Raw genomic sequence first — 21,191 nt, forward strand, 5'->3', positions numbered from 1 at the left:
GTCGATATAACGCAGTTTCACCTATAACGTAATAAAATTTTTTGGCTCCTGAGGACAGCGTTATATCGAGGTAGAGGTGTAATAATATTGGCAGTATTTAGTACACAGAAAAAGGGATGCTGGGGCTCAAAAGTGAAAGACAAGGACCTTCACACTGTGAAAGTTGGCTCTAAACTACTGGAGATCCCCTGAGGCAAAAGTTCAATTTATCAGTAGTTCCCTGTCACAATATAAAGAAGCAAAGGAAAAAGAAGGAAGCCAGTAGTTCCTGTTAAGTGGTTAGTGACTGCTACAGTTAACTTCATTTAAATTACGGTCTGAGCAATACACAGCACACTCCTCACCAGCGCTCTTTGTCCAAGGACTTCAAAGATGTTCTGCATCTCTTTATTTTTGCTTTTCTTTTTCAATGCAACTCTGAGCATAAAAATCTGCTCCTTCAATGTGAGGTCTTTCGGAGAAGCAAAAAGGGCCAGACCTGAAGTCTTAGATGTCATTGTAAAGGTACGTTCATTTGGATTAAACAAACATTGAATTCTTTTGGACTTTTCAGCTAAATCATCCTGCAGGTTATTTTATCTTTACACACAAACATTTCAAGTTAATTAATGATTGAGCATTAGAAACCATTTTGTACTGCTAATGGTAAAAATTAATCTGTAGCCCAAAGTCACAAGTTCAGCAAGTTTTATTTGTAGGGTAATGTAACAATAGAAACTGCAGATGCAATTGCCTTCATAAAGTTAGAGTTAGAGACAGGCTGGGAGTCTTTGATGCACAAGAAAAATATCTTGTCCTTTGAATCTATGGAGCCTTATTATAGTCTGAAGTGTTATTTACCTTATTTATTTAATCATTACTCTGAAAGGCTCTCGTCTCACTAAGAAATGATCATCACAAGACATTCCCCTTAGCAGGACAATATAGAGTCATAGATCAGAAGGGACCGTTATGATCATTTAGTCTGCCCTCCCATATAAGCACAGGCCATAGAACTTCCCCAAAATAATCCCAAGTGTGTAGCTTCTAGAAAAACATACAATCTTGCTTTAAAAATTGCCAGTGATAGAGAATCCACCATGACCCTTGGTAAATTGTTCCTATGTTTAATTACTCATGGTTAAAAATGTATGCCTTATTTCCAGTCTGAATTTGTCTAACTTCAACTTCCAGCCATTGGATTGTGTTACACCTTTCTCTGCTAGATTGAAAATATTAAATATTTGTTCTCCAAGTAGAGACTTATAGATGGTAATCAAGTCACTCACTCAATCTATTTATCTTACCAAAGAGAAGGCTATCACTATAAGGCATGTTTTCTAATCCTTTAATCATATACACTGTGTTGTTTAAACTGCTTCATAAGCGGGTACTATTAGAGCAGTGTTTTACCTCTAATAGTAGAGCCTGACTTCTTTAATGTATTGCAAGAAAAACATCATCACATTTTCAATGTGTTTCATGAATGAGGCCACTTAATGTTTTTAGAAGCGTACAGGTTCATTTGAAATGAAGCCATAAATACTGAAACCTTCAGATCCATGAAAATTATGGATTGTAACTTCAAAGCTTGTTTAAAGATGTCATAATGATTGAATGTGTCATTCTAGCAGTGTGAGAGTATACACTTATTCCTAGCACTTAAAGGTGTAATTAAAATATATTAGAACTTTGATAAATAGAATTAGTTATTGCCTACAATTATTAATATGTTAAAGTGTATCCTGGGACCAACATGGCTACCACAGAAGTCAGTCCAATAAACGATATTACCTCACCCTCTTGTCTCACTAACGTGTCTTGGGTGATTAGTTCTCCTGTTCTAAAGTAAAACGCTCTTACTCCCCTGTTCTCAGATACTATATTGGATTCATTTTACCTGCTAAACGGTTACAGTAAGGATTGTTTAGCATTATGACTAGAGGCTTTACTCATGCAGGTATTCCTTACTCATAAGGGTAGTCCCATTGGAGTCAGTAGCGTAGCTGAGAGGGAGCGGGGGGAGCGGCCTCTCCCCCACTGAGTACAAGTGGCGCCTTTTTAATTTTATTCACTCGGGAGTCTGGGTTTCACACCAGTAAAAAAAAAAAAAAAAAAAAAAAAAAAAGGCACCACTCCCCATTGGTCTATCCAACCTCTCCCCTTCCCCACCCCCTGGGTAACCCTTTAAAGAACTTTACCGATGCCTCCCTCCTTGCATTGGGTTGTAACATGAAGCTGATTGGTCAGAAGACCCCCAAGTTATGATTTGATTGGCTGATACAGCACCGCCCTAGGACGGAACGGACTGCACCATGTGCTGGAGAGGGGGAAAGGAGTTAGCTGCACAGTATAGGATCCCTGGGGAATGGGCGCAGGGGACGGGGTTGGGACATCCCGACCCGGCAGTTGCTTGGGGGGTGCTTTGCTGGATGCATTAGCCTACGTGGGGGCAGCTGGGTCCCCTCCCGGGAGCTGCAGTCCATCTCCCCCCCCAAAATGGTACAGCCTGGCTCAGGGGTCCCCGTGCTCAGCATGCGCTACACTGAGTCTGGCCCGTCGACTCCAAGTCCGCACTGCCCCCGCTGCGGAGAGCGCTGCTGGACTGCCCCCTGCTGGTAGCCCTCCGCTGCTGGGATCCGGGGTCTGCCCAGCAGCACCCTCCCTCCACATGTTCCTCCCCCCAGGAGCCCCCCAGCATGCAGGGTCCCAGTGCCCTGGGAGCTCTGGCCCCCTTCCTTCCACGTGTGGCCTAGCCAGGCTTGATGTTCTGCTCCTTGACGCGGTGTGGGTTCTGAACTGGGTGCCACCCACTGCGGTGCTTTTACTGACAGGGCAGAGCTCCGGGTTTTCGGTGGCAGGACCTTCACTCACTTCGGGTGTCTTCGGTGGCACTGAAGCTTCATCGCCGAAATGCCACCGAAGACCTGTGGAGCGCGTGAAGGTCATGCCGCCAAAGACCCCGGAGCGCTGCCCTGTCAGTAAAAGCGCTGCCATGGGTGGCGCCTTTTTTTTTTCCGCTCCCCCTCTTCCCTCCACCTGGCTACGCCACTGATTGGAGTAGCTTATGTGAGTAAAGGTTTACAGGATTGGGCCTTTCATTTGTGTTTTTATCTCCTAAATTTCAACTAAGCTAGAGAAGATTCTGCTTCCACTGAAAAACATTTCCTCATTTGTCCCTTTCACATGATCACAAAACTAAACCAGAAGGGATTTGCACTAAATTTACTTTCTTTGTAGCAGTGCTTAGTCTCTCCTGAAATTAGATCATTTCCAATTATCCTGCCAAAACAATACTTTATACCTCATTCGAGTTTCCTGTTTAGGGCAACAAATGCCTTTCATAAATAAAAAATATTAATATAGAATAGCCACTGAATATCTGGGCTGGATCCTGGCCTCTGGTATTCTGCAGCACAAAGTAGTATTTAATGCTGCTTTAACTGGACAGCTGGGGGTTTTCCAGTGTAAGGGAAATCCCTATCAGAGTTTGTTCTGTGCTACCCTTTTCCAGCTGTAGGGGGCATGCTCGCATGGAGAGGGGATGTAGTCATATATTCCAGTGATCCTGTCAGTGTAATGGCTTCTTAAGAGCCATTACAAGCTAGCATAGGTTAGAGCTGCCCTGTGCCTGTTCTAATTGTTTGGGGTCCTTATGTGTCAGCCACTGTGTAAAAAATAAAGAACTATTTAAATGATCTGTTCCAGTCCCTTGGGCGCATAGTTGTGCTGGGTTGTTCACAGATATTTGTGACTTGGTTCTTGGGTTCACCTTTTGTCCTACAATATTTACATTTAATCTTTCTGATAGTCACTGTGATGCTCTGTACCTCGTGGGAACACCCTACACTCCCATGTTCATCCTTATAAAATGATTGTGTGGTATCCCATGCAAAGTTTGTCATGTCAGGTGTCTTCAGAAAGCTCATGATGTACTGAACATTGTTGTTATAGTAATGTTATAGGTTGTAATTTCATCTATATAGTTATGAGGCTGAAAATGTGTCCTCATGGCTTAAAGCAAGCCCAGGCAAAAACTCTTCAAGAGCAGAGGGGCAGTTCACACCTCATCAGGGAATGTATGGGACAAACCCAGCCCAGCCTCACAGGACCAAAGGACACTGGGCTAGTCAGCAACAAAGGATCTGTTGGACTCTTGAGTGAGTCACCCCCCCTTCCTTTGGTCAGCTTGGTACTGCGATGAGGTAATGCTCACTTGAGGCTGAAGCGGGGAGACAAAGCCAAGAGGGGAAAAAAAGAACATGATAAAAGGGAGAGACATTTGCCAGGCTCTTCCTCTCCCTTCCACCTCCATCTACAGACATCACCACCAAGCGACTGAAGCGCTGATCAAAGGGGAGAGCCTGACTGAAGGGAAGCCAGACAGCCTGTGGTGAGAAGTATCTAAGTTTGTAAAGGAATTGAAAGTGTTATGGTCAGCTTAGAATGCGTTTTGCTTTTATTTAATTTGACCAAATCTGACTTCTTATGCTTTGACTTATAATCACTTAAAATCTATCTTCGTAGTTAATAAGTTTGTTTGTTATTCTACCTGAAACAGTGCGTTTGGTTTAAAACATGTCAGAAACTCCCCTTGGGATAACAAGCCTGTGTGCATATCAATTTCTTTGTTAAATTGATGAACTCAAATAAGCTTGCAGCGGCCAGTGGGCATAATTGGTGTAAGAGAAAATCCAATGTTACCCAAAACCTTGCAGGCCCAGAACTTATGTCAAGCTGCCAAGGTCAGCCCAACAGGGAGGAAAGGGGAGCGGGGGAGGGGGAGTTGAAGGGCATGAAGGAGATAGTGGAAAGTACCTAACAGTCCCTCAGCAGAAAACAAATTTGTAATATCCCCTACTGTCAACATCTAACCACAAAAGACAGACAGACAATAACAGGAAAGGCCTAATATGGAAAGAATTTGCTTTTGCTCCAATTAACATTAACCTTGCAGAATTTTAATAAGAAATAATAAGGAAATGATGTATGTAATGATATATGTAACTTACGTACTAAGTTTGTTGTTTTAAGCTTTATAAGCCAGTTTGTAATCAGCTTCGGGGAGGCCGTTTCAGTAACGGTTCTCCCCTGCGCGCATGTAATCAATAAATGGGCCTCAGGCTGATCTGATTGAAAACACAATGCATGGATCGATTTTTTCCACATCACTGGACACAGCAAGACGGAGGTTCCTAGGGTTGTGTCTGGGACGAGAGATATTGCCTAGTGACATTCGGTTGCACAAACCAAGGAGCAGCTTACATGCCAGAGGCTGTGCGTGAACGGCCCAGGAGTTGGGGTTCTCACAGCAAAGCAGGGTAAGGCTGGCTCCCAGAGTCAAGGATTGGAGTGACCTAGAAGGTCACCAGTCCAGATAACACCAGGAGAAAGTCAGTCAGTCACAGTCACATGTAAGGAAAGAACAAATTCTAGATTCCAAGTACTTAGAAAACCCCAGTGTTACATTCATGTCCCCTGCTGTAACTATATCTCCCTGATACACTGATATTAGTTCATCATTGTGTTATAGTAGCACCCATAATGTCCTATGTCCAAACATAGTTAGTTACAGTACCTGTCCCACAAAGCTGACATTCTACGAGTCTAATCCTACAAACACACACATGAGTAAATTTTCTCACACAAATAGTCCCAGTTACTCAGGGAACCAATGCAACTGTCACTGAAGTCAATGGAAAGACTCCTATTGGTTTCAATGGAAATTGAGTCAGGCACCAAGTGAGTAAAGTTACTTGTGTACATAAGTGCTTGCAGGATTGGGCCGAAAGAGGAGACAAGCTACAAAAGATGGGGAAGAAAGATCAAATGTAACAGAGGTTGATGGGCAGACCCACCAGCTGGGGAAGATGAGCAAAGCTCTCTAGGGTTGCCAATGCTCCAGGATTATCATGGAGTCTCCAGGAATTACAGATTATGTCCTCTGATGAAACCTCCACGGAGACAGCCAACCAAAATTGGCAACCCTAGCTCTTGCCAGCAGCAGTTTATCCATTTCCTCAGGGATTTTTTTTAATGGGTTCATAATCAAAGAATTTTTAAACACAAACAGGCCACTCAGAGCAGTGGGTTCCAAACTACCAGCCACCTTGACAGCTTCCCAGCCACCTGGGAGGAAAGGACACACCCTTCACCCATGGTAGCTGCCACCACAGCTACTTCCCATCTACCTTCTCAACCTACCCCCATGTGACAGGCAGGGCTCTGGGTTACCCCTATGCACTAGGGCTTGTGGAGGGGTAATTGTCCTTGTCACAATAATCAACAATCAAATTTTCTCTTTGTTCTTTTTTAAAATTTTCTAACCCTTGAAAATATACTGAGCACAAACAGCCTTTGCTCTTTTCTGCTGCAGGTTATTTCTCGCTGTGACATCATGCTCCTGATGGAAATAAAGGACAACAGCAACAAGATATGCCCCCTTTTAATAGAAAAACTCAATGGGTAAGGCAGACTACAAATGTGTATTCACTAACACAAGTACATGCAGAAAGGCAGAAGAGTTGGTAGAAAAACATAGGAATTTCCATATTGGACCATGGTCCATCTAGTCCAGTCTCCTGTCTCCAACAGAGGCCAACATGAGATGCTACAAATTAAGGTTCAAAAAACCCTGCAGTGGGCAGATATGGGGTAATCTGACCCTCACAGGTCTAAACCTAATTCCTAATAGTTAGAGATGGGTTCATATGCTTTTTGTTAGCATAGACTATTATAACTATGGATATTTCTGGTATCCATATAAAAATTCAAGCTTTCTTTGATTTTTGCTAAGTTCTGGCCCCCAAGAACACCCTGTGGTAATGAGTTCCACAGTCTAATTATGCAACATGTGACAACTTATTTCCTTTTATCTGTTTTGAATTTTTCCATCTTTCAATTTAATTGAATGTCCCCCTTTTCTTGCATTGTGAGACAGGGAGAACAGACACTCCTGATCTACCTTCTCTAAAGCATGCATTATTTTATATATTTCTGTTGTGGACCTTCTTTTTTGTCTCCTTCCTAAGGTAAACAATATCGATCGTTTCAATCTATCTTCATATGACAGCTTTTCAAAGCCCCTAATCATTCGCATCACCCTTGTCCAAACCCCTCTAGTTCTGCAATGTCCTTTTTTAAATGGGCTGACTGGTACTGCACACGATACTCTGAAATGGGGAGGAAAGGACAGATACAAAAGTCCACGTGATCTGCTAAGCACCAGAGCACTCCCTTGAAGGATCAGGTCCTTAGATTGAAAGATCTCAGATTGAACTTCATGCATAAAAAAATACAGTAGAAGAGAACTAGGCTCTTTGACTGGCTTACTGAAGAAGACTAGCAACAAAGTCATTTACAGGCTAATTTTTAAAAAATGTGTCTGATTAGGGTAGGGTTCAGTAGGTCTAAAACTAATGCATCATGGGAAATAAGATGAAGAAAAAAAAAGAAAGACAGAAAGAAAGACTTGGCTGACAGCATACAAAGAAGGGGGGATTCACTTTTAGCTAGAAATAGAAATTGTCTTTGTTGGATAAAAATAATATGGAGATGAAAACTAGATCCCTGTAAGTTTCTGCTCTTGAAAATATAATACATATATGGATGGAAGTGAGGCATAGGGAAATAATAGGAAGTACAGTACAGAGCATAAAGCCTGAGGTTAAAAAACGCAGCATGAGAGGTGTAGGGGGAAAAAAGTGAATAATTATACAAGATAATACCAAAAGATAGTTTTAGATGACTTCTCTCTGTAACCCAGCACAAGAAGTCAGTGTTTCAGACCCTCTTACATGTGTTTACTAATACAAGATTAAATAGAAATCCAAACCCTTATAGAGAAAGAAATCTATTTAAAATATTCTCTTTCTAGTCAGTACCAAGAAGAATATGACTACGTGATCAGTACAAGGTTAGGAAGAAAGTCCTATAAAGAACAATATGCTTTTATCTATAGGTAAGTGAATTCCATACTTTATGTTTCTGTCTCTGTTTGCAAACTATTCTTATATAGTAAAAAGATTACAAACTAATGCAAAATGCAGTTGCCTGCTGGCTTAGCAGTGTCAGTGCCAGAAAGCCTATCACTCTAGTTCTCACACAACTATACTAAATTCACATTCACTTCCAATTACAAGTCAAGATGTTGACTTAGCCCTATACGAACAGGGTTCTGGCTGTGTGAAACCCTGGCCCCACTAAAATCAGTGGCAAAATGCCCATAAACTTCAATGGGGCTAGGGTTTCCTCCTACATCTCTCCCTATGTCCTGCCATGGGAGCAATGATCCATACCTGCCAACATCTTTAGACAAAAAGAATTGTCGATTTTTAATGTGCATAAATTGAGTTGGGTCTTGCCTAGCTTGTACCCTAATTACAGCTATCAATGTAGCTGTACCAGTTCAACCTCAATGTAGATAAGCAAAGGTGCTATTCTGGCCAACCTTCAGTCTCTGGAAGCGAAGGAGGTGGAATGGTAACTCTGAGCTAGAAATCACGGTTGATGTTGAAATGTACGGTTATTCTACTGACATATTGAATAGGAATTTGATTAAGTCTTCACAACTGCAATGTAATGTAGCTTTTGCTACTAGCCAAGAAATTACTAAGTGAAGTGATATGACCAAACTATTAGTACATGTGATATCTAATATTCTATTGATGGGTTAAATTACTTTTCAGATCAAATGTGGTGTCAGTGAAGGGAACCTATCAGTATCCAGATATTCAGCCTGGAGATGTAGATGCTTTTTCTAGAGAACCCTTTGTTGTCTGGTTCAAGTCTCCAAAAACTGGTGAGAAGTTGCCAAGATCTTATTGTCCTCTCTCAAAGTTTTTATAAAATGAGAAAATAATGAATGAAGCCAAGTTTCACTGCACATAGGGTATCTCGGGATTTGGGTAGCTTGCTGTAGGAGTCTGAGATAGCTAGGCTTATCCTCATATGAAGCTTGGATATTGGTATTTAGAACTTACTTTAATTGTAAGATTGTTGACAAGTTTGCAGACTTGGAAGGGAACTTCACTACACTACACTGAGCCATGTCATCCCTTCCACTGGGTGACATGAAGTGGGTAAAAAAAGGCCAATCTGAAGGCCCAATTATCTCTTAGTAGTATAGAGTTCACATTGCAGGGCATAATTCCATAAGATATGGAGCACGCTCCTGTCTTATGGACATCATCAGAGGCTTAACATATCTGAAGATCAGGCTCTAATTCCCCTAGCCATCAGAGGCAGAGAAGAAAAAGGTCATCAATGATTGACTTCCTCAGAAATACAAACTAGAGCTAGGTCTCCCACATATTTAGGTTTCTGTTGATATGTGATTTGTGCTGCTGATGCAACAATCAAAGTTAGTATTGTTGCTGACTGTCCATAGGGTTCTCATTTTCTTATAGGTCCAGTAACACAAAGTACATTGACATTGTATTCTAACGAGCAAAATAGATAGAAGTAGGGAATTAAGTGCAATTGTTCTATTAAAATTTGGCTAAAACCAGAAATAAGTACTTGGAGAAGAATATTGCAACCTTACGCTGTATCCTTTTCAACTGAAAGAAAAACACAGAAAAAATGGGTTTTCCATTATGTAAAACCCTAAAACATGCAATATATGTCAGGTTAGTGATCATGGTCATTTTGAATGAAAATCTAGCAGCTGGACTGTTAAGGTTCAGTTATACAAGGTGCCGAGCACTTGTCCTGATCCAGTAGAACACTTAAGCAAACACTTAATTTTATCCATGTGAGTGACTCCATTGGAGTCAGTGGGATTATTCGGTGTGCATAAGAGTTCTGTTGGATCAGAGCCTGAGTGCTCAGCACCTTGCAGGAACCAGACTTAATAGCTCACCTGCTAGAATTCCTATCACCGTGATCACGAATGCTGCACATAGTGCACATTTAAGAGATTTTTCCATAATGGAAAAACATTTCTGTACACTTTTGTTTCAGTTGAAAGGTCAGATACATTAGTTTGATAAGCACATTAGCACCTGGTGTCTAAGATAAGATGCTTAATGATACAGGCTATCATTCGTCCTCAGACTAACTACATTCCTCAGTATAAAAAGTTGTATGAATGAAGTATTTTTTATTAAAGAACACACATTTTCATTTCAAACTACTTTTTCTTATCTTGATGATTATTTTTATAAAGGTTAAAAGTCATTTAACCATTTTTCCTGGGAATTTGCTTTGTTTAAAAGTTGTTAAAGAATTCGTGATAATCCCTCAGCACACCACACCTGAAACAGCTGTGCGGGAAATTGATGAGCTCTATGATGTGTATTTAGATGTCAAACAGCGCTGGAAATCTAAGGTGAGTCATCATTAAGTTCACATATTTATACTGCTAAACATAGATTTGAGACAGAAAGGATTTAGTGACACTGAATCAGCCAACATTATGAGGCTCGTGATTTCAAAACTGTTGATGCAGTTGTTAAGAAACTCTGACACATTTTCATGTAGTTCTGTAAGTTCTGATCAGTAAACTGGATGTCTCTGTAGAAAGCATGCGTCTTAAAAGTGTCTTCTTCCTCACCCTTGTGTTTTGCTCCTGAGAAGGCACAACTGCAATCTGGTTCAAAGTCAGTCGAACCAGGCCAGCCTTACCACAGGTATGTAAATAGATGGAGTTTCAAAAGTGACAATTACCTGAAAATGGTGTTGCCATACCAGGAGTTTATTGACCAATATCTTACTTCAGAGACACAGAATATCCTCCAGGAAAAGCAAACATATCAATCTCTGCTCTATGTCTGTTCTTCTATCTCACCCACCACTCTGGTACTGACATAGCAGAGAGTGATTTCCTGGCATAGCTAGAGATCCTGATTTGAATCTCTTTTTAAACTGGTGTAAATCAGGAATTACTTCATTGAAGTCCATAGATCTATACACCATTGTAAAACCAAAGAATGTGAGATCAGAATCAGTTTCACTATACTTGACACAGAAGTTTAGCTCATTGCCCAATCTACTGTAGTATTCTGTCTCCAACAATGAGCAATATATAACGTTTCAAAGAAAGAAACAAATGCATAATGTACCTAAACCAATAGTCCAATGATATACACTGGGGGGGGGGGAAATTCCTCCCTGATCCCTGGAGACAATGAATTGGAGTCCTCATTAGTCCTTATATAGCCACAAATGTTATTAATGGGCATTAAAAAAATCTGATCCTATTTTTAATATTCATCTTCATTACCTGATTATCCCCTGTGGCAGTGAATACTACAGCGTGAATAAAGTATGCTGTGGGATGGTGGCATTTGCTCTAAATTCACTGCCCTTTCATTGATGGTGCTCTTGTTCTGCTATTATGAGACAGGGTAAAGAGAAAAAACAGAGCATTTTCCATTATATCCTTCATCATTCAGAACATCAATTAAGTCTCCTCTAATACTTTCTTTACCAACAGTAGCTTTGGCAATATCTCATACCTTTTTAGCCATTGTTGCATCTCTCTCTGATCTCCACTATGTTCTCTTTATGTGGGTGGACAGAGTACTCCATCATCCCAACTGTTTGTTTTTTACTGCACATTGAGCAAACATCTTTAATGAGCTCTCTGCACCAGCTCTCATGTCCCTCACTGCCCTGCACCCTATCCATTCACCCGCCCAAGAATCCAGCAAGTTTAGAGCCCATCAAAAGCATATGAGAAGTCTGGAATGAGTATCCCTCCATTCCTCATAAGGCGCATTACTGTATCTTACATTGTAACTATGGGTATGTCTACACTACGAAATCACGTTGAATTATAGAAGCCAGTTTTATAGAAATTGTTTTTATACAGTCGATTGTGTGTCCCCCCACATAAAATGCTCTAAGTGCATTAAGTTGGCGGACCGCGTCCACAGTAACGAGGCTAGCATTGACTTCCGGAGCGTTGCACTGTGGGTAGCTATTCCACAGTTCCCGCAGTCTCTGCCGCCCATTGGAATTCTGAGATCCCAATGCCTGATGAGGCAAAAAACAGTGTCGCGGGGGGTTCTGGGTACATGTCGTCAGGCCCCCCCCCCTTCCGTGAGAGCAATAGCAGACAATCGTTTTGCGCCTTTTTTCCTGGGTTACCTGTGCAGACAACATACCACAGCAAGCATGGAGCCTGCTCAGCTCAGCTCACCGTCACCATATGTCATCTGGGTGCCGGCAGACGTGGTACTGCATTGCTACACAGCAGCAGCTAATTGCCTTTTGGCAGTAGACGGTGCAATATGACTGGTATCCATCATCATCGTACTCCTCAGTGAGTTCGGTCAGAGGCACCTGGGCAGACATGTTTTGTCTCCTGGAGACTCAGTCCTGCCGGCAGTCCTATTGCACCGTCTTGACGATGATGGCTGGCAGTCGTAATGCACCATTTTCTACCAAGCACCCAGAAGATGCCGATGGCTATCAGCCATGCTGCACCATCTGCTGCCAGCCTAAGATGTAAAAGATAGATGGACCAGATTTGTTCTGTATTAATTTGCTTCCCCCTCCCTCCGTGAAATCAACGGCCTGATAAACCCAGGGTTTTGAGTTCAATCTTTGGGGGGGCCATTCTGTGTGACAGTTGTTTGTGTTTCTCCCTGATGCACAGCCACCTTTGTTGATTTTAATTCCCTGTAAGCCATGTCGTCACTCGCCCCTCCCTCCGTCAGACAATAGTTTCGCGCCTTTTTTCAGCCCAGACGCCATAGCACTGGGATCATGGAGCCTGCTCAGATCACCGTGACAATTATGAGCACTATGAACACCATGCGCATTGTCCTGGAGTATATGCAAAGCCAGAACATGCCAAAGCAAAAACAGGCGAGGAGGCGATTGCAGCTCAGCGATGAGAGTGATGATGAAATTGATATGGACATAGACCTCTTCCAAAGTACAGGCCCCAGCAATGTGCAAATCATGGTGTTACTGGGGCAGGTTCGTGCCATGGAATGCTGATTCTGGGCCCGGGAAACAAGCACAGACTGGTGGGACCACATCGTGTTGCAGGTCTGGGACGATTCCCAGTGACTGCGAAACTTTCGCATGCGTAAGGGCACTTCCATGGAACTTTGTGATTTGCTTTCCCCTGCCCTGAAGCGCCAGAATACCAGGATGAGAGCAGCCCTCACAGTTGAGAAGTGAGTGGCGATAGCCCTGTAGAAGCTTGCAATGCCAGACAGCTACCAGTCAGTGGGGAATCAATTTGGAGTGGGCAAATCTACTGTGGGGGCTGCTGTGATCCAAGTAGCCAACGCAATCAAAGACCTGCTGATATCAAGGGTAGTGACTCTGGGAAACGTGCAGGTCATAGTGGATGGCTTTGCTGCAATGGGATTCCCTAACTGTGGTGGGGCAATAGACGGAACCCATATCCCTATCTTGTCACCGGAGCACCAAGCCACCGAGTACATAAACCGAAAAGGGTACTTTTCAATGCTGCTGCAAGCCCTGGTGGATCATAAGGGATGTTTCACTAACATCAACGTGGGATGGCCGGGAAAGGTACATGATGCTCGCGTCTTCAGGAACTCTGGTCTGTTTCAAAAGCTGGAGGAAGGGACTTTCTTCCTGGATCAGAAAATAACCGTTTGGGATGTTGAAATGCCTATAGTTATCCTTGGGGACCCAGCCTATCCCTTACTGCCATGGCACATGACGCCATACACAGGCAGCCTGGACAGTAGTCAGGACCTGTTCAACTATAGGCTGAGCAAGTGCAGAATGGTGATAGAATGTGCATTTGGATGTTTAAAAGCACGCTGGCGCAGTTTACTGACTCGGATAGACCTCAGCGAAACCAATATCCCCATTGTTATTGCTGCTTGCTGTGCGCTCCACAATATCTGTGAGAGTAAGGGGGAGACATTTATGGCGGGGTGGGAGGTTGAGGCAAATCGCCTGGCCGCTGATTACGCTCAGCCAGAGACCAGGGCGGTTAGAAGAGTACAGCAGGGCACGGTGCGCATCAGAGAAGCTTTGAAAACTAGTTTTGTGACTGGCCAGGCTATGGTGCGAAACTTCTGTTTGTTTCTCCTTGATAACCCCTCCTCCCGGTTCACTCTACTTCCCTGTAAGCTAACCACCCTCCCCTCCCCCCTTCGAGCACCACTTGCAAAGGCAATAAAGTCATTGTTACTTCACATTCATGCATTCTTTATTAATTCATCACACAACTAGGGGGATAACTGCCAAGGTAGCTCAGGAGGGGTGGGGGAGGAGTGAAGGACAAGGACACACTGCAGTTTAAAACTTTAAAACTTTAACTCTTATTGAAGGCCAGCCTTCTGATGCTTGGGCAATCATCTGGGGTGGAGTGGAGGCCCCCCCCCCGCGTTCTTGGGCGTCTGGGTGAGGAGGCTATGGAACTTGGGGAGGAGGGCTGTTGGTTACACAGGGGCTGTAGCGGCGGTCTCTGCTCCTGCTGCCTTTCCTGCAGCTCAACCATACGCTGGAGCATATCAGTTTGATGCTCCAGCAGCTGGAGCATATCAGTTTGATGCTCCAGCAGCTGGAGCATCGACTCTCGCCTTCTGTCAGCAAGCTGACGCCACCTATCCTCTTCAGCCTGCCGCTTGCTCTGTTCAGCCCGCGATTCAGCCTGCCACCTCTCCTCTCATTTATATTGTGCTTTTCTGCACTCTGACACTGACTACCTCCACGCATTCTACTGTGCTCGGTCAGCATGGGAGGACATCTGGAGCTCTGAGAACATATCATCCTGAGTCCGCCGTTTTCTCCTTCTAATCTTCACTAGCCTCTGCGAAGGAGAAACATTTGCAGCTGGTGGAGGAGAAGGGAGAGGTGGTTAAAAAAAAAAAAAGACATTTTAGCGAACAATGGGTACACTCTTTCACGTTAAATTTTGCTGTTCACATTACACAGCACATGTGCTTTCGTTACAAGGTCGCATTTTTCCTCTTATATTGAGGGCCTGCCGGTTTGGTGTGAGAGATCACTCACGCAGTGCCAGACAACAGAATTCGGCTTGCAGGCAGCCATGGTAAGCCACAGTCTTTTGGCTTTTTTAACCTTCATAACATGTGGGAATGGTTTCAAATAGCAGCACCCTCATTTCCCATACCAAGCACCCATTGGGTTGGCCATTTAAAATGGGTTTGCAATGTAAAAGGAGGGGCTGCAGTTTCTGGGTTAACATGCAGCACAAACCCAACTAACCCTCCTCCCTCCCCCCGACTGCATGGCTAACAGCGGGGAATATTTCTGTTCAGCCAAGCAGGAACGGGCACCTCTGAATGTCCCCTTAATAAAATCACCCCATTTCAACCAGGTGATCGTGAATGATATCACTCTCCTGAGGATAACAAAGAGAGATAAGGAATGGATGTTGTCTGCATGCCAGCAAACACCAGGACCATATGCTGCCATGCTTTGTTATGCAATGATTCCAGACTACGTGCTACTGGCCTGGCGTGGTAAAGTGTCCTACCATGGCGGACGGGATAAGGCAGCCCTCCCAGAAACCTTTTGCAAAGGCTTTTGGAGTACATCAAGGAGAGCTTTCTGGAGATGTCCCTGGAGGATTTCTGCTCCATCCCCATACACGTTAACAGACTTTTCCAGTACCTGTACTGGCCGCGATTGCCAGGGCAAATTAATCATTAAACACGCTTGCTTTTAAATCATGTGTAATATTTACAAAGGTACACTCACCAGAGGTCCCTTGTGCACCCTCAGTGTCTGGGAGCATGCCTTGGGTGAGTTCGGGGGTTACTGGTTCCAGGTCCAGGGTGATAAACACATCCTGGCTGTTGGGGAAACCGGTTTCTCTGCTTCCTTGTTGTGAGCTATCTTCCTCGTACCCCGAATCCACATCCCTGTTGCGTGATTCTCCATTGATGGAGTCAAAGCACAGGGTTGGGGTAGTGGTGGCTGCACCCCCTAGCATGGCATGCAAATCCGCGTAGAAGCGGCATGTCTGCGGCTCTGCCCCGGACCTTCTATTTGCCTCTCTGGCTTTGTGGTAGGCTTGCATCAGCTCCTTAATTTTCACGCGCCACTGCTGTGCGTCCCTGTTATGGCCTCTGTCCTTCATGGCCTTTGAGACTTTTTCTAATATTTTGCCATTTTGTTTACTGCTATGGAGTTCAGCTAGCATTGATTTGTCTCCCCATATGGTGAGCAGATCCCGTACCTCCCGTTTGGTCCATGCTGGAGCTCTTTTGCGATCCTGGGACTCCATCATGGTCACCTGTGCTCTCCACGCTGGGCAAACAGGAAATGAAATTTAAAAGTTCACGGGGCTTTTCCTGTCTACCTGGTCAGTGCATCTGAGTTGAGAGTGCTGTACCGAGCGGTCACAATGAAGCACTCTGGGATAGCTCCCGGAGGCTAATATTGTCGAATTCCATCCACACTACCCCAAATCCGACCCGGAAAGGCCGATTTCAGCGCTAATCCCCTTGTCGGAGGTGGAGTAAAGAAACCGGTTTAAAGGGCCCTTTAAGTCGAAAAAAAGGGCTTCGTCGTGTGGACGTGTCCAGGCTTAATTCGATTTAATGCTGCTAAATTCGACCTAAACTCGTAGTGTAGACCAGGCCTATGTCTAACAATCAAGTGAAACCCAGTTGCTGAAAGTGTCCTCCTAAGTTGTATACAAGTTCTGCATCTGCGCTGATACACATGCACAGGCAAACACTTACATATGTGCTTATCTTACATTTGTAAAGCTACGCACATGCATAAACATTTGCAGGACACAGGCCACTTTTCTTTATTGCTCTCTGAAATGTTGATTTTTGGGACACAATTTAAGTGGCATCTCACGAACTGAGCTCATAATGTGTACAATGCAAAAGATGGGTTCTTAAATATTATTTGGGGTCAATTAAACAAAATATAGTTTGGCTCCAACACCAAATCTAAAGAAAATAAGCATTCTGAAAACCTTTCCCAGCTTGCTGTGCTGCTTTCATTTCCAGTCCTCTGCTCACCACTTTACTTACTTCTGGTCTGAGAGCTGGAATAGCTGCAAACAAAACTCCCAGAATAAAAATTACAACTGCTGTTCAGCAAGAAAAGTATATGTATATTTCAATCTCTGTATATCTTTGTACAGTGAAATATGGGCTCTGCAAATAGGATGGTGGATTTTTCTTTTTCTTTTAAACTATATACCAACATTGGCAAAAAAATCCCATTCCTCTCTCTCTCTTCCCCCCCCCCCCACACACACTCTCATTCTTCGCACGTAATTACAAGCAGGTATTTAAAGATTATTTATATCTAATGAGATGTCAGGCCAAATCACACCTACAGATCTGAACCTCGTACCCATACAAATATTGGTTTGGAGCAGAGTTTGCAATTTCAGTCTTTCCATAATGGACCAGATCTGAGCAAGGAGTTTGGAAAAAGGTCTAGGTTGGACATTGGGAAAAAGTTCCTAACTGTCAGCGTGGTTAAACACTGGAATAAATTGCCTAGGGAGGTTGTGGAATCTCCATCTCTGGAGATATTTAAGAGTAGGTTAGATAAATGTCTATCCGGGATGGTCTAGACAGTATTTGGTCCTGCCATGCGGGCAGGGGACTGGACTCGATGACCTCTCAAGGTCCCTTCCAGTTCTAGAATCTATGAATTTGAATCTAGTGTCATCAGACACTACTGTAATAAATAAATAATAAAAATAGTAAATCAATGTTAAGATTACTACTAAGCCAAATACATCCTTTATGCAATCTGTGGACATCACTGGAATTATAGCTGGGATGGCTATAGCTGGTCTGATTACTTCAGTGGAAGCAGGATCAGACCCTCTATCTTAATCGTATCTATTTCAGTGATACTCAGACTGAGGCTTACGAGCCGCAAGTGGCTCTTTAATGTGCCTCCTGTGGTTCTCTGCAGCACATGGTATTAAAACAGTGTGATTTAAATTATTAACCAATTTAAGTTATTAACCAATCAGGCTGCTTTTACTATGTGATTAACCAATTGTAGCTGATAAAATAATAATACTTGGTCAGTCATTTTGCTGTGAGAATAATTATATATTTCCCATCAGACTGTTTAAATACGAATAGTACTATAGTAAATGAAACAATGAATTCACACGACTGTGGCTCTTTTGGGTAATCTTGATTGCTAGTTTAGCTCCCGAGGTCTGAGTATCGCTGATCTATATATTTTAAGCATCCATCCCTGTTTTTACTGCCATTTTTTAAATGGTGTCTTTGAGGATTTATTGCTAATAAGTTAACTTATCTCTTACAATCCTGCCTTTCAGAACTTCATCTTCATGGGGGACTTCAACGCTGGCTGTAGTTATGTTCCAAAGAAGCACTGGAAGAACATCAGGTTGAAAACTCACTCTGAGTTTGTGTGGCTAATTGGCGACAAAAATGACACAACAGTTAGGAACAGCACAAACTGTGCATACGACAGGTAACAATTCACTTGAGAAATATTCAGTGGGGATCCTCAAGGTAGAAAGCACTATGCCTGGTAAGGTATTTGCAGGATACTAGGTCACGTGAGATGGAGGGAGTACCACAGAGACATTGGGAATGGCCAGCATTGCACTAAAGAAGCCCTGGTGTTGGTTACTCCATTATCATGTCATTATTTTGCTAAATCACTCACCACACAACATAGTTACTTTTTTTTTTAATCTTCAAAATCAGATGCATGTCTAGGAGCATTAGACACCTCTGAATGACGCTTTGCTTCTTTTAGAATTGTGATCCATGGTGAAAAGCTCATCAACGCTGTTGTCCCAAACTCAGCTGATATCATTGATTTTCAAAGGGCCTTTGGAATGACTGAAGAGCAGGTATGGCTTCCTTTTTGGTTTTTCATTACAGGATCATATGCAGTGCTTAAATAATGAGTTTGCCAAATAAAGAATATTCTGATTTTGGATGGTGCATGCAGGGGCGGCTCCAGGGACCAGCGCACCAAGCGCGTGCCTGGGGCAGCAAGCCGTGGGGGGGCGGGGAATCCTGCCGGCCGCTGTGGGGGTGGCATTCAGGGAGCCTTCAGCGGCATGCCTGCAGGAGGTCCGCCGGTCCCACGGCTTCGGTGGCAGGTACGCCGAAGCCGCGGGACCGGCAGACCTCCCGCAGGCATGCCGCCGAATCTGTGTTACCTGCCGAGCTTGGGGCAGCAAAATACACAGAGCCGCCCCTGGGTGCATGTTGAATGAATTGCCTTCTAATCCACAGACGCAATGTGCTACATATCTGTAAACCAATCTAGCAGCTGGCTCCAAGAGAGGACTCTCAGCTTCTGTAGCTGTATCGTTAAATGAACCTGCTAAAAGCACAGTGGGTTAGCATATCACAGTAGAGTGCGAAAAGTCTTTTTGGAATGATGAGGCATAACGCCAGAGCTCCTGTTAGACAACATCCTGCCTAGTGGCACTCTGTCTTGAAGAGAAACAGTAATGTTTCAGTGTTCAGCAAACAGACACAATAAAGCAACCAACAATAAAAATATTGAATAATGGACCTCTTTATAAAACCAGTCTTAGCTTCATTTCCATGTATAAAGCTTTTACTTTCACAGGAATCACTTCACCTACCACTGAAATGCAGCCACCCCTAGAAATAGAATATGGCAGATAGCTAACAATGCATAGCAGGACTGCATAACAACACAGGAATAGGACAAGAAGGGAAGAATACTTGTATCCAACTAAAGCTGTGTTTTGTGCTACATACTGTGAATATATATTTTTTTTAACTTCACAGGCTCTGGAAGTTAGTGATCACTTTCCAGTAGTGTTTGAGCTTAAAACTACCCGGGGTTTCCTCAATGGACCAAGATCACGTGCTGCAAAGAAAAGAAAAACAAGAACTCTCCACCATTTGTCATCCTAGGCACCTTGGATTCTCTTGCTATCATCCTTTGTGTGTACATTAAAATAGTAAACACACACCCCAAACATTCACTTTAAAACAACAGATAATGTTTAAAACTTAGCCTAGTTGTACTCTCTCCTGATGCAATATTTAGTAGAAAAAACCAATACTTTGTTTAAATGTGAAATATTATCTAGGAAGATGAATGAAGTCTGTAGATCATTATAAGCTAACTAAAAATAAATCAGCTAAAATTAACATTGCTGAATTCTTGTCATGCTGAATACAAATGTAGGGAGATATTTTAATGTGAAATGCTTTCACACACTCTACTTCTAGGCCTGTTGGACTGAGAAGTTTGTTTATTCATAATTGTTCTAGAATTCTGGCATTCCTGTTTTGTGTCATACAGGTAAAAACTTTTAGTGTCAGGGGCTCAGAATAGCACTGCAAGGGTAGCACTACTTGCCGTATACTCTTATTCTACTCTTTGGGACAGATCAATTAACTTTAACTGAACTATGGCAGTTTACACCAGCTAAGGATCTGGCCCATTAACCCACCATGTTTCAGAATACAGTCACTCCTCACTTAAAGTCGTCCCGGTTAACGTTGTTTCGTTGCTGATCAATTAGAGAACATGCTTGTTTAAAGTTGTGCAATGCTCCCTTAGTCGTTTGGCAGCCACCTGCTTTGTCCACTGCTTGCAGGAGAGCAGCCCGTTGGAGCTAGCTGGTGGGGGCTTGGAACCAGGGTGGACCGGCAGCTCCCCATCAGCTCCCCATTCCCCTAAGTTCTCTGTGCTGCAGCTTCCCAGCAGGCTATCGATTGCCAGCAGTTCAGCTGTCCCTCCTCCCACTGCCATATGTTGCTCCTGCCCTCTGCCTTGGAGCTGCTCCCCGGAGTCTCCCGCTTGCTGTGCTGGCGGGAAGAGGGCAGCTAATGTCAGGGTGTCCCCCTCCCCCCTGCTTCTGCACCCCGCTTACCCCATCTCCATAGAGCAGGGGGGACACACTACAAGGCTCAGGACGGAGGGAGCTTGCCAGCAGCAGCTACTGTCTCAACTTGCTGATCTACTTTAAAAGGCCGTGTACTTAGAGTGCGGTCAGCATACTTAAAGGGGCAATGCACATCTCTCTCTCTCACACACACACACACGGTGTGTCTGTCTGCCATGCTCTCTCCCCTCCATCCATTCATGTTGCCTTGTAGAGAGTGAGGCTACATTAACAACATTTGGTTAACCCTTGAGGGCTCAGCCGATTGCTAGTTCATCATTTAGCAGTAAGGCATTCCCTGGGAAAATATCCCACCCTCTGATTTCATCACCTCAACCAAGCTTCACAATCATCATCGCTGTTTAACAGTATTAAATTGTTTGTTTAAAACTTATAC

The 21,191-nt window shown here is 43.5% G+C and overlaps 1 protein-coding gene across 1 annotated transcript; it reads left to right on the top strand.

Moving 5' to 3' along the window:
• The first annotated feature begins 264 nt into the window (after positions 1 to 264).
• On the top strand, positions 265 to 20,054 carry DNASE1L3 (deoxyribonuclease 1 like 3). Its single transcript, XM_034777543.1, has 8 exons — positions 265 to 504; positions 6,356 to 6,444; positions 7,856 to 7,939; positions 8,667 to 8,779; positions 10,197 to 10,309; positions 18,221 to 18,378; positions 18,670 to 18,766; positions 19,686 to 20,054. The coding sequence occupies exons 1-8, from the start codon at positions 373 to 375 to the stop codon at positions 19,812 to 19,814; spliced, it is 915 nt and encodes a 304-aa protein (XP_034633434.1). The 5' UTR covers positions 265 to 372; the 3' UTR covers positions 19,815 to 20,054.
• Positions 20,055 to 21,191: the final 1,137 nt, after the last annotated feature.

This window comes from Trachemys scripta, chromosome 7, assembly GCF_013100865.1.
Source record: "Trachemys scripta elegans isolate TJP31775 chromosome 7, CAS_Tse_1.0, whole genome shotgun sequence".
NCBI classification, from domain to species: Eukaryota; Metazoa; Chordata; order Testudines; family Emydidae; genus Trachemys; species Trachemys scripta.